The 12,730-nt window shown below is 40.4% G+C and overlaps 1 protein-coding gene across 13 annotated transcripts in view; it reads right to left on the bottom strand.

The window, feature by feature from the left end:
• Window positions 1-12,730, bottom strand: part of DOCK10 (dedicator of cytokinesis 10) — a 279,856-nt gene that overhangs the window by 55,767 nt on the left and 211,359 nt on the right. For all 13 annotated transcript variants that reach the window (XM_030833224.2, XM_030833310.2, XM_060301780.1 and 10 more), the window contains exons 25-27: window positions 8,943-9,012; window positions 5,506-5,619; window positions 1,344-1,415 (exon numbers count right to left, since the gene is read on the bottom strand). In XM_030833224.2, the coding sequence (XP_030689084.2) occupies window positions 1,344-1,415; window positions 5,506-5,619; window positions 8,943-9,012 (256 nt within the window). The remainder of the gene's footprint in view (window positions 1-1,343; window positions 1,416-5,505; window positions 5,620-8,942; window positions 9,013-12,730) is intronic.

Genomic DNA, 12,730 nt, shown 5'->3' with positions numbered 1-12,730 from the left:
GGGGGCTGGACTCTCAGGGAGCTACAGAGCTGATTAATGACATGCTGGAAGCCCTAGGGACGAGACAATCAGCAGCCAGCAATGGCGATGCTTAAGTCCACCAAGAAGGCAAGGCTGGACCATCGGGAGATGAGGATGTTTGTTCCAGTAAGTAGACGGGAATCCTCTCTCTGTTCTTGGATCTCAGTCAATTTTCAGATCTGGTACATGCTGACTGAAGAGGAGGCAGGGTCCCTAAAGAAAGCCCCCTACAGACCTTTGATAAGTACATACTGTAATGATTCTACCAGTCCTTTTCCAAAGGCTTTCCTCAGGTGACGATACTAGGCAGAGGGGAATATTCATATATTTCAAGAACTACTGGCCACAAGATCTGAGTGGATACTGCTATCTGGAGACCAAAACACCACCAAGTCCACCCAGGTAGAGTGGAAACTCACAGGATTCATAAAGTTGCCCTGCCTAAAGTTCTGTTAGCAGAGAGTCCACTGGCTTCAAAAATCCACCAAACAGCCATTTACCTGGTCCAAATGTATAATTTGTATTGACATAATTAGCATCTAGAGTAACCACACACTGGTTGCTTGGGAGGGTGAGACCACCCTGGACCACTCTGGAATGAGGGTTTGGGTCACAACACAGTAAGTCACCAAGACCTTCAGAGCTGCTGGCTGAGGGTGAGGGCAATCTAGAATGGATGGTGGAGGAGGGAGGTGATGAGAACTGCACAGGGTTCCGAGACCAACTATAGTAACGGGGCTACAGTTAATCCCACTAGCCTCCCTCTTGTAAGTTTCCTTTCAGGAAGGAGAGGCCCATGGGAACTGTGGAGGAGAAGATTCACAATCATACGTGAAAGGTAGTGTAAGCTGTGGACTGTGGACCACGGGTGGCAGCCGAGGATGTGCATAGCTCAGACACTCCCTTGAGAAAAAGTCTACTGGGATGAATGAAATAACTGCGAAGCCTTTGGGACCCACTCAAGAGTTCATGCCAAGCCACATTCTCTCCGGCTGCTCTAATTACTGAGCTTGCAGAGGTAACGGAGCCAGACCATCTTCCCGATGCAGGACTTTTCTCATGAACATTCTTTGCTCTCAGACAGCCCATTGGCCCACCTACAACTTTCTCACTGCAAGCCTCTTTCTAGCTGATCCTCCTTCCTTTGCCATCTCCTTTCACAGGTGTCAGACCTTCCTAGTCCTTTTGCCTGTCCCTTTATCCTTTGTAGTCATTTTTGTACTTCTAATTTTGTCCTGGCATCTGCTTCTGAAGGACCTGTACTGATACACACAATCATGTCTCACATTTATTGGATGCTATTGTATTACCTATGATCGTACCTGAATTTTATTTGTGTCAATCAAGTGCTGTGCCATGGATTTTAGGATAATTGCAAAGAAGAACCAGGAATGCTGTTAGGAAAAGAAAAGACAACCAGAAATTTATCATCTTATAGCAAAATAATGATAATTCCATTCTTCACAACATGCAATTTTATAAAACGTTTATCTTAAAATGTATTCTTTGAAATTCAATGCATCAGAGCAATAGTATATTCTCCATTATGTTAGGATCATCCTTAGCAAAGTTCTAATGGTAAAAGTAAATACCAGATACTTCTGTTCCTCAGTCATCTCAAAGACTGTTTAAACTAAAACAAGATACTGGTTTGCTAGACATGGCTGAGTACACAGTAGTCTTATGAAATACTTATTCATTCATTGGGTGTTCTATCTGTTTTACTTAGTTAAACAAAACTAAGTAAAACTTTTTTATCTTAAAATATGGTATAGCAGACCCACCCCTAACATTGCCAGGGATAGAGGCAAGAGTGAACATGGAAGCCACGTGTGAAAATATCTAAAAGTTCAAAGTCACGTTAGCAGAGTCTTAAATAAAATAGGTTGGATCCTCCTATCTTGACAAATATAACTTCATGACAACTTGGAATGCTGTACCAGGACGTGGGGCTCACCCCCTCTTCTCACCTGAGGCTCTGCCCTACACTGAGGGGCCTGGGGCACGTGGGTGACTGTCCAGCCTGCAAATCCAGGTGCTGCCCACAAGCTGGTCCCTCTCTCCCACCAAACACTGCTCCCCTCCTGGGTCTTGGGTTACACTCCAGATTTTCCCTCTGAACAATGGACTTAGGAAAGAGATCTAAGCAGGCCCAGGAATAAACCTATAAACCCTTTAGGTAGGGCTCCTGGGGATTCTTAGAGGTGCTGAAGAGGCGGTAGGGGCTCCCAGGAGCATTGCTCTTGGCTATTCTCATACTTTTTCTTATGAGAAGGGGTACATTTGGAGAAGATCAAAGCATATTCAAGAGCGGAGGCCCCTCTTTCTTGGGTCTAAGGGTCTTGCTTAACCCAGATACAAAAAATATACATCACATATTGTGTACACTTACAAAGAATACACTTCCCTGAGCCTCTTCCCTTCCCAGCCTCTCCACCACATATTATAATTTTGAATTTTGTGTTCATCATTCCCTTGCTTTCCTTCATAATTTTGCTACCAATATCATACATCGAAGTGATATTCAGTTTTGCCTGCCCCTGAACTTTAAATAAACGGAATCATCCTGTATGTATTCTCTTGTGATGGCCTTTTCAATTCAACAAATGCTTGTCTGAGGTTTATTTATGTGGAGCTAGGTAGCTGGGGGTCCTCTATTGTCATTGCATCACATATATAATCCCAATTTACCTATCTGCTCTACTGTGGGTGGGCATCTGAACTATATCCAATTTTAGGCTGATACCAAGCACGCTGTTAAGAACTTTTGAGTACTGGGTTCTAACGCTGGAAGATTGATTGAGATGAGGAAGAAAGGACGTTTAAGCTCTGGCTTAAAAAGGGCGTCATTCCTTAGTAAACTTGATATTGGAAGTGAAATTCATGCTGTTGGGAATATTTAATTAACACAAGGCACCCCACCTTGTCCTAACTAATATTTTTAACCACCATGCCAAATGTTCCAACATTTGTCTCTTGATTTAACTGACACCTGTCACTCTCACTCCTCAGCACTCAGCCCCACCTCCACTATTTACCTTGAATCCACCAGGACCAATCCCATTGAGACTCTTGCCTCTGTTCACATCTGATGACAGAAGAAGCCTCACTCCTCTCCTGCCCTCTGGTCTCCGTAGGTGCTGCGCACCCCCTTGTGTATCTCACTGCTTCTCATCTCCTGAAACCCACTCACCATACCTTTGGTCTGGAACACATGGTCCATCACCAATAAAATCTCCTGAAGATGGAACTTCTCCTCCAAGCTTTCCCTTTGCCTTGTCTTTTAAATGAACACTGACTCTCCCCAGAGGACCCTGCTGGAGAGGGTGTGGAGAGAAGGGAACCCTCCTACACTGTTGGTGGGACTGTAAATAGGTACAGTCACTATGGAGAACAGTATGGAGGTTCCTTAAAAAACTAAAAATAGAACCACCCTATGATCCAGCAATCCCATTCCTTGGCATATATCCGGAGAAGAACATGGTTCAAAAGGATACATGCACCCCAATGTTCATTGCAGCACTGTCTACAATAGCCAAGACATGGAAGCAACCTACGTGCCCATTGACAGACGAATGGATAAAGATGTGGCACATGTATACAATGGGATATTACGCAGCCATTAAAAAGAATGAAATAATGCCATTTGCAGCAACATGGACGCTAGGCAGGCAGCTTTCTTCAGCAGCCCCGTCTCCACTCTCACCCCACTACAGTCTATTCTCTACGCAGCCATCAGAGCGATCCTTTTGAACCAAGATCAGCTCAAGTTACTCCTCCACTCAAAGTCCTCTGACGGCTCCCAGTTTCTCTCTGGGTGGAAGCCAAAACCCTTGCAATGGCCCACAGGCCTTACATTACCTGCCAAACCTCCCGCTGCCTCTCTGACTTCAACTTGCCTCCGCTTTTCTTTGCTCACGTGGCTTCAGCCACATTGGCCTCCCTGCCATCTTTCAGGCGTATCCACTAGGTGTGCTGCTGCCTTACAACGTTATACAGGTCTTCCCCTCTATCTTTTTTTTGAAATATAGCTGACTTACAATATTATATTAGTTTCAGGTGCACAACATAATGACGCAATATTTTTATAGATTGTACTCCATATAAGGTTATTATAAAAATATTGGCGCTATACCCTGCGCTCTACATTACATCCTTGTAACTTATTTTATGCCTAACAGTTTGTACCTGTTAATCCCCTTCACTTATTTGTCCCCTCCCCCCACTCCTCTCTCATCTCAGAACCACTAGTTCGTTCTCTGTATCAGTGAGTCTGTTTCTGTTTTGTTATATTCACTTGTTTGTTTTACTTTTTAGATTCCACATATAAGTGAATGAAATTTTGCTATTTGTGACATCATGGATGAACTCGGAGGGTATTATGCTTAGTGAAATAAGTCAGACAAAGATAAATATGGTATGTTTTCCCCTCTACCTTTAATGTTCTACCCTAAACATCTCCAGCTCCCTCACTTTCTTCACATTTTTAGCTGAGGTATTACCTTCTCCATGAGCTCTACCTTGACCATTCTATTTAAAACTGCAAACCTCACCCTGCATACTCAGGACTCCGCATTCCATTTACCTGCTCGACATTTTCTTTTCCTATGCTACTTCTCACCTCCAAACGTACAATTTAATTAACTTTGCTATCATGTGTGTCATTTATCGTTTTTATCCCGCAGTAGAATGTAAGCTTCCCAAGGGCAGAGATCTTTATTCTAGTCTCTAAATGCATGCCAAATGCCTAGGATGGTGAGGGTGGCGCTTGTCACGAGGAAGGCACTTGGAACATACTTGTTGGATAAACTGAATGAATATACTCATACGGCTAATTTAAATTTAAACAAACCAACCGCTTGGCCTAGGATAATGTGATTTTAGTCAACCCCTGTTGACGCTTATTGATCCGGCCTTCAGCCTCCCCTTCTAGCTACTTACTAATCAATCGTCTATCTGTCAAGTCATGAGAGATAATTAATTTAGCAGGGGACTAAATTCACAAGTCGGTAAGTTACATCTTTACCAGCTTCTCACCATCTCTTCTTCTATTACTACAAATGCATGTGTTTCAACTTTTGGGGGTCAAAGAGTGGCTGTTTCTCTGCCTCTTCTCTGCTGTCAGTATATTCATTACTACATCATTAATCCTTTTGTTGGTAGTTTTCCTCTTCCTGTGCCTGAAAACCCAATAAACTTTATTTGGGGTACACTTAGCGTTTCTGAATGTTTTCGGTCATTCTTAATAGTCATTCGTTCTGCTTTTAGGCCAAAGGACTTAACTTGAGTCCATTCTACTTGTTAAAATGATCTGTTCTCTTGACACGGATCTCTTTTTCTTAACAGGTTCATATGTTACCGTTTCAACATGAAGCTTATACCAGAAACTATTAGAGAAACGATCTATAAAAATCAATGAATCCTATCACCTTCAGGGTTGAGTGTAAGCCATCCCAATGAAAGGACCATCTTTAAATTCTTTACCTTCAGGACACGCTTGACTGTTGTGGAGTCATTTGATTGCAAAAGACCAGTCACATTTTTAACCAGTTCCTCATGTATAGTTCTCTCCTTGCACGCCGTGGTCTTGAACACAAACTGAAGAAAATCCAAAAAGTGAAAAAAGTTAAATACTTAAAAACAAAGCATCAAAAATTACGTTCCAAGAATGACTCATGTCTCAAACTTATCTGCTCATGCCAGATTTTGTCATGAAATAAATGAAGGCCCAAAGAGAAGTGTAATACACACCTGCTCCTATTGAGGGCTTTGCACAGGTAGAGCCTTGCTCACCTAAGTTCTCCTTGAAACGCTCTTTGTCGAAATCACAAAGAAGATCAGAGAGCAATTTAGAGGGTTCAAGGAAACATGGAGAGCTTTGACCCACCTACTTAGGATACATTTCCCCTTCTCCTTCCTTCCACTGGCAACAGGTGGGTGGCATGGTAGCATTTCTTCATCCTGAAAGGGTAGAGCACCCACTCAAATAGCCAAGTGGGGAAGCAGGCGCCTTCCAGAGGCCAGTAGGTGAGCTGCCCACAAGCCCAGGGTCCACTACCATCTCATGCTGAGACGTGGCAACCAACAGGTTCCTAATAATTGGCCATCAGTAAGATAACTAATGCTTCTCGCTTTCTTTTCTTAAAAGATTGGTGCTGGCATTCACCACTGAGTGTATGTCATGGTTTAGTTTTCCATATTTCTTCATATATTTTAAGTATCAATTCATGCATGTATATTTAAAATACAAAATGCTTATTACTGAATTATAATATTTTACTTATGAGTTGGGTTTGCCTCAAGGAAGGTCATTTCTTCATAATATTCAAAATTTGGACTTCACTACAGTCAAGGATGAATGCAGGCAAGAAACAAAGCAGAGGCACTTTGCATTTGGGTCTGTAATTATTTCTTTGAACTTCACAGGCCATTGATATCTAAATCATTCTGATGGGGCCTAACTTCTCCACGCTCATCCCAAAGGAGAAAAACGAGGCTAAGAAATGCATGAAACTAGCTAACATCAAGAGTAGTATGATTTTCCCCCTCATGGATTATGACTCATATGAGGGTAATGTCATCATCTGTCTAATCCCATGTGCAGTAATTAAGCCCCAAGGGCATTTTGACTAGCTCTGAAATTTTAAAAATTTTGGCTAGACCATATCAGTCCTACGAATTGCTGTAAACCATTTAATTAGATTGACCTTAGGTATACATTTTTGAAAAAGACATGGTGTATGTGTGCATTTTGGATATCGTAGATGGAGTGAGTTAGCAGCATTTAGCACCACTGAACTTGAAATGGTGTTTAGATTACTTCTGAATAGGTTTGAATTATATCAGCTATCCCATCCTTCAAGGACATCAAAGCACATATTGGTACCAGTTTTCATTATACTCTTAGGTGTGGGGCTTAATGTATACGCTAAAAAATAATTTTTTCCACCACGGGTAAAAAAAGTCATACTCCTTGGTCAAGGTCAGGCTGTCAGCCATGTACTGCAGCAAGAGACAAATCACAGAATCATAGACCTAGATGTTCATGTGGTCTCCCCCATCTCACTTCACAGAGGAGAAAAGTGAGGCTCAGAGAGGCTGATTGCTCCGTTAGCTATTTAACCTTAACTAGAATGTAGTTTTCCATTTGCTACTTTAATGCTCTTTCCAGAGTAAAATTCCAGTTGGTTATACTTATTAGGCTGTATTTGTTTTAGATATATGAAATTATGTTATAAAATATCTTTAGGAATTTTTATCAGCTTGAAATTCCACATAGGTGTATTTCCAGATTTGAACCACTTCAAAGCAAACTAAATACACAGCTTCTTACATTACAAAATCAAAAGGTCTCATCAGGCTATTTCAAACATCCTGCTTAAAAATAAAGACCTTTCCAGGGTGCATTTCCAGGACAATGCTCCAGGAGCATGACAGATAACATCTGAGAGCTGATGTAAGGCTCTCCCCAGGAACTAGCCTCGGCTGTCACAAAAATAACTGCAACGTCAGTGGGTTCTCAATGCAATTTTCAGTGATTCCATTGGAACAAGGTAAATAATATGTGTGTTGAAAAGGAGATGACTTTGTGTAATAAGGATTGGGGAATTTTTTTTCTTAGCCCCTTTGGCAATTGAAATGGAAAACTGGGTTAAGTGTCGAGAGAATGAAAATTCTATAGATGATTTCTGTTGAACAGTAAAGTCTTCAATACCTTATAAAAGTAAGCTATGACTCTGTCTTAGAGAGCAAACTAAAAAGGCATTTGTAGGTGGAACTGGCCTTCTGCAGTTGAATTGTAGATCTTATTGGGTAAAATTATACCATAGGGAAATTATTGTGAAGAAGCTCTTTTTGGCGTATGGGCTATTTTAAGGAATGGCACACACTCATACTTAGATATTTGGGAAGACATCTAACATTTCTGACAGGTAGAAAACATGTAAATATAAAACTGTAATGAGAAAAATTCCTCACTGATGGTATCTCAGAAGGGTTCACTCCAGAGTAAAATTTCTAGTTACTTCCTTTTACAGGAGCATTTCTGTCAAAGAAGACGCCAAATTCTTCTCTAGTCACCTTTCTAGACACCTAAAATATATGGATAAATGTCTATCTATATATTAATGGAATATATCTTTTAATAAAAAGGTCTCTGTCTCTTAAAGATACAATCTGTGCATAAATATTGAAATTTAGGTCCTCTATGCATCATAAAGGAATATAAGGTACTTTCATTTATCTCTGGGTGGATTTTTTCTCTTCACTCAAGAAGATGACTTTTAGGTTGGAACTATAATGTACAAACATCATCACAAGTTCACTGGCATTAAGTCACAGGCCAACTGAAAATGAGAATATAAACATATCCGAGTGAACATCTGACGAAGGCCACTGAAGGATGCAGTGCACACTGATGGAATGGGCTAGTGGTTCATGCCAGAGGATAAAGGACTTAACATACCAGAAGCAGGTACAAATATACAGTAACTGGGAAAATGAAATAATGCCTGAGAAAACAATAAAAAGAGCTAAGAAAACATTACAGAAGAAACAGAGCACATTCAACAAACCAACAGGAAACATCTTCCTTAAATTTATAGAGGAATTTCATTTATTTGTAATGTTGACTTCAAAGGACAATACTTTAGTTTTCTCCTCTCTTTCTTTGCTCTCTCTCCCCATATATATATTCATTTGCACATGTACACATTATTTATACATTTATACATTGAAACAATACATTGAGCCTATCAATGCAAAAAGAAGGAATTCTAAGTAGCTAAGGGGAATGTCTGCTACGACAGTGGTAGGCACCGTTCTAGCTAAAGGGGGAAACTTCCCACTTGTTGCAGACAGGAAGTGAGAAAAGCCACACAGCACAAGGGGATATGACCAATGCCCAGGTGGCAATTTTGTACCTTAATGTAGGACTGGACGCAGTGGTCCAGCTGCTCCTCATGGCACTTGGTCACGATGTCAGTCAGAACCCTGGAAAAGCAATGCTGTTGAGTGGATTTTCTGGAGAAGGCAGGAAAATACCACTTGGTTTGTCACTGGAGTGCTTGGTAAACTGGGTGCTTAATCGTTGTTGAATGAATGAACGAACCAATTTCAGACTCTCCCCGCCCCCCTTATCCCCCAATACTGGGTGTTTAACATCTACAATACCTGTTAGCCATTTCCAACCATGAAATCTCTAAACACTACGATATAAGTAATGTATTATGGCTGTAATACCATACTGGAGACATTTTTGCCCAAGTTGTATGTGCTATTATGGTCTATGTGTTTGCTGACATTGTCTTCTTGGAAAAGGGATCATTTTTAGTACCTTATTAAAACGTCTTTAACCTCCAACTATCATGTTCCACTTTAAAAAGGCTAGTCTTCCAACCTAGAGGTGTTATATACATGCTTTTGGAAAAACTAATTAGTTTAAGATGCAGGTTTTTGGGTTTTCCCTCTTAGCTGGGTTAGGGTTTCCAGTAGCACTTGTGGTATGGGTTGATTTCTTCACATTAATACTTCCAGTTACTCCACGGCTGTAGGGCTTAGGAACAGCCCAGAATTTCAACAGATCTATCTGCTGAAATACTTAAGAGTTTTGCCAACACAGATGCATATACTCATGTTGAAAAAGGCATAACTTGAAGGCACAGTTGGGGCCTTCTAATCTGGCTCCAGAACTGCCTGGTTGTAGAACTGTTAGAGATACTTTAATTTTCTAGAGCTTCAGAGCTTTACTTTAAAAAATGACGCTAAAGGGGACTTCCCTGGTGGCGCAGTGGTTAAGAATCTGCCTGCCAGTGCAGGGGACATGGGTTTGAGCCCTGGTCCGGGAAGATCCTGCATGCCATTGAGCAGCTAAGCCTGTGCAGTACGACTACTGAGCCTGCATTCTAGAGCCCGCGCGCCACAACTACTGAGCCCACGTGCCACAACTACTGAAGCCGGTGCGCCTAGAGCCCATGCTCCGCAAAAAGAGAAGCCACCGCAATGAGAAGCCTGTGCACTGCCACGAAGAGTACACCCCACTCGCTGCAACTAGAGAAAGTCTGCGTGCAGCAATGAAGACCCAACGCAGCCAAACAAACAAACAAACAAACAAAAAACTGACACTAAAGACTCTCATCCTGAAAGAGGCTAATAATATGCCTGTGAGTTATGAAGGTACTGGAAACATTTCAATGTGAAGAGTAGTTTTTTTCCAGAATGCTGTAACTAATATTTTTAAAAAAGTGAACTTTAGAAATATTTACTTCAATAATTAATCAAGAATTCTATCTCTAGAAAGAGGAAATTGTAACTGCCAAAGTCACAAGATGGATTAGTAATGTTGAAAGAATATAGTACAGGCAAATTTAAAGTGAGAAGAGTTGAAGAAAAATTGAGCATAAAAAAATAAGATCTAGTGGGAGAGAAATGGTACAGCTATTCTGCAAAGCAATTCAGCATGTTATTTTTAATTAAAATTTTAAAAAAATTTAACATCTTTATTGGAGTATAATTGCTTTACAATGGTGTGTTAGTTTCTGCTTTATAACAAAGTGAATCAGCTATACATATACATATATCCCCGTACCTCCTCCCTCTTGCATCTCCCTCCCACCCTCCCTATCCCACCCTTCCAGGTGGTCACAAAGCACTGAGCTGATCTCCCTCTGCTATGCAGCTGATTCCCACTAGCTACCTATTTTACATTTGGTAGTGTATATATGTCCATGCCACTCTCTCACTTCATCCTAGCTTACCCTTCCCCGCCCCGTGTCCTCAAGTCCATTCTCTACATCTGCATCATTATTCCTGTCCTGCCCTTAGGTTCTTCATAACCATTTTTCTTTTTTTAGATTCCATATATATGTGTTAGCATACAGTATTTGTTTTTCTCTTTCTGACTTACTTCACTCTGTATGACAGACTCTAGGTCCACCCACCTCACTACAAATAAATCAATTTCATTTCTTTTAATGGATGAGTAATATTCCATTGTATATATGTGCCACATCTTCTTTATCCATTCATCTGTCGATGGACACTTAGGTTGCTTCCATGTCCTGGCTATTGTAAATAGAGCTGCAATGAACATTGTGGTACATGACTCTTTTTGAATTATGGTTTTCTCAGGGTATATGCCCAGTAGTGGGATTGCTGGATCATATGGTAGTTCTATTTTTAGTTTTTTAAGGAACCTCCATACTGTTCTCCATAGTGGCTGTATCAATTTACATTCCCACCAACAGTGCAAGAGGGTTCCCTTTTCTCCACACCCTCTCCAGCATTTATTGTTTGTAGATTTTTTGATGATGGCCATTGTGACTGGTGTGAGGTAATACCTCATTGTAGTTTTGACTTGCATTTCTCTAATGATTAGTGATGTTGAGCATTCTTTCATGTGTTTGTTGGCAATCTATTTAGGTCTTCTGCTCATTTTTGGATTGGTTTGTTTGTTTTTTTGATACTGAGTTGCATGAGCTGTTTATAAATTTTGGAGGTTAATCCTTTGTCAGTTGCTTCATTTGCAAATATTTTCTCTCATTCTGAGGGTTGTCTTCTTGTCTTGTTTATGGTTTCCTTTGCTGTGCAAAAGCTTTGAAGTTTCATTAGGTCTCATTTCTTTATTTTTTTTTTTTATTTCCATTTCTCTAAGAGGTGGGTCAAAAAGGATCTTGCTGTGATTTATGTCATAGAGTGTTTTGCCTATGTTTTCCTCTGAGAGTTTGATAGTGTCTGGCCTTACATTTAGGTCTTTAATCCATTTTGAGTTTATTTTTGTGTGTGCTGTTAGGGAGTGTTCTAATTTCATTCATTTACATGTAGCTGTCCAGTTTTCCCAGCACCACTTATTGAAGAGGCTGTCTTTTCTCCAGTGTATATTCTTGCCTCCTTTATCAAAGATAAGGTGACCTTATGTGCATGGGTTTATCTCTGGGCTTTCTATCCTGTTCCATTCATCTATATTTCTGTTTTTGTGCCAGTACTGTACTGTCTTGATTACTGTAGCTTTGTAGTATAGTCTGAAGTCCAGGAGCCTGATTCCTCCAGCTCCGTTTTTCTTTCTCAAGATTGCTTTGGCTATTCGGGGTCTTTTGTGTTTCCATACAAATTGTGAAATGTTTTGTTCTAGTTCTATGAAAAATTCCACTGGTAGTTTGATAGGGATTGCACTGAGTCTGTAGATTGCTTTGGGTAATATAGTCATTTTCACAATGTTGATTCTTCCGATCCAAGAACATGGTATATCTCTCCATCTGTTTGTATCCTCTTTAATTTCTTTCATCAGTGTCTTATAGTTTTCTGGATACAGGTCTTTTGTCTTCTTAGGTAGGTTTATTCCTAGGTATTTTATTCTTTTTGTTGCAACGGTAAATGGGAGTGTTTCCTTCATTTCTCTTTCAGATTTTTCATCATCAGTGTATAGGAATGCAAGAGATTCGGCATGTTCTTAAAACCAACACATACAATGACCATATGACCCAACAATCGCTCATTTCAAAGAAATGAAAACATGTTCACCCCAAATGTACCCAAAACTGGAAACAACCCAGCTAGCCTTCAACAGGTGAATTTTTAAACATTTTTTGATGTGGAATACTAGTCAGAAATAAAAAGGAGAGAACTATTGATTTATTGATACAACAACCTGGATGAATCTCCGAGAATTATGCTGAGTGAAAAAAGCCAATTCCCAAAGGTTATATACCGTGAT

This window comes from Globicephala melas, chromosome 7 (genome assembly GCF_963455315.2).
Source record: "Globicephala melas chromosome 7, mGloMel1.2, whole genome shotgun sequence".
In the NCBI taxonomy this organism is placed as follows: Eukaryota; Metazoa; Chordata; class Mammalia; order Artiodactyla; family Delphinidae; genus Globicephala; species Globicephala melas.
Note: the sequence above shows the minus strand (reverse complement) of the source record. Positions and strands in the feature narration are given on the sequence as shown.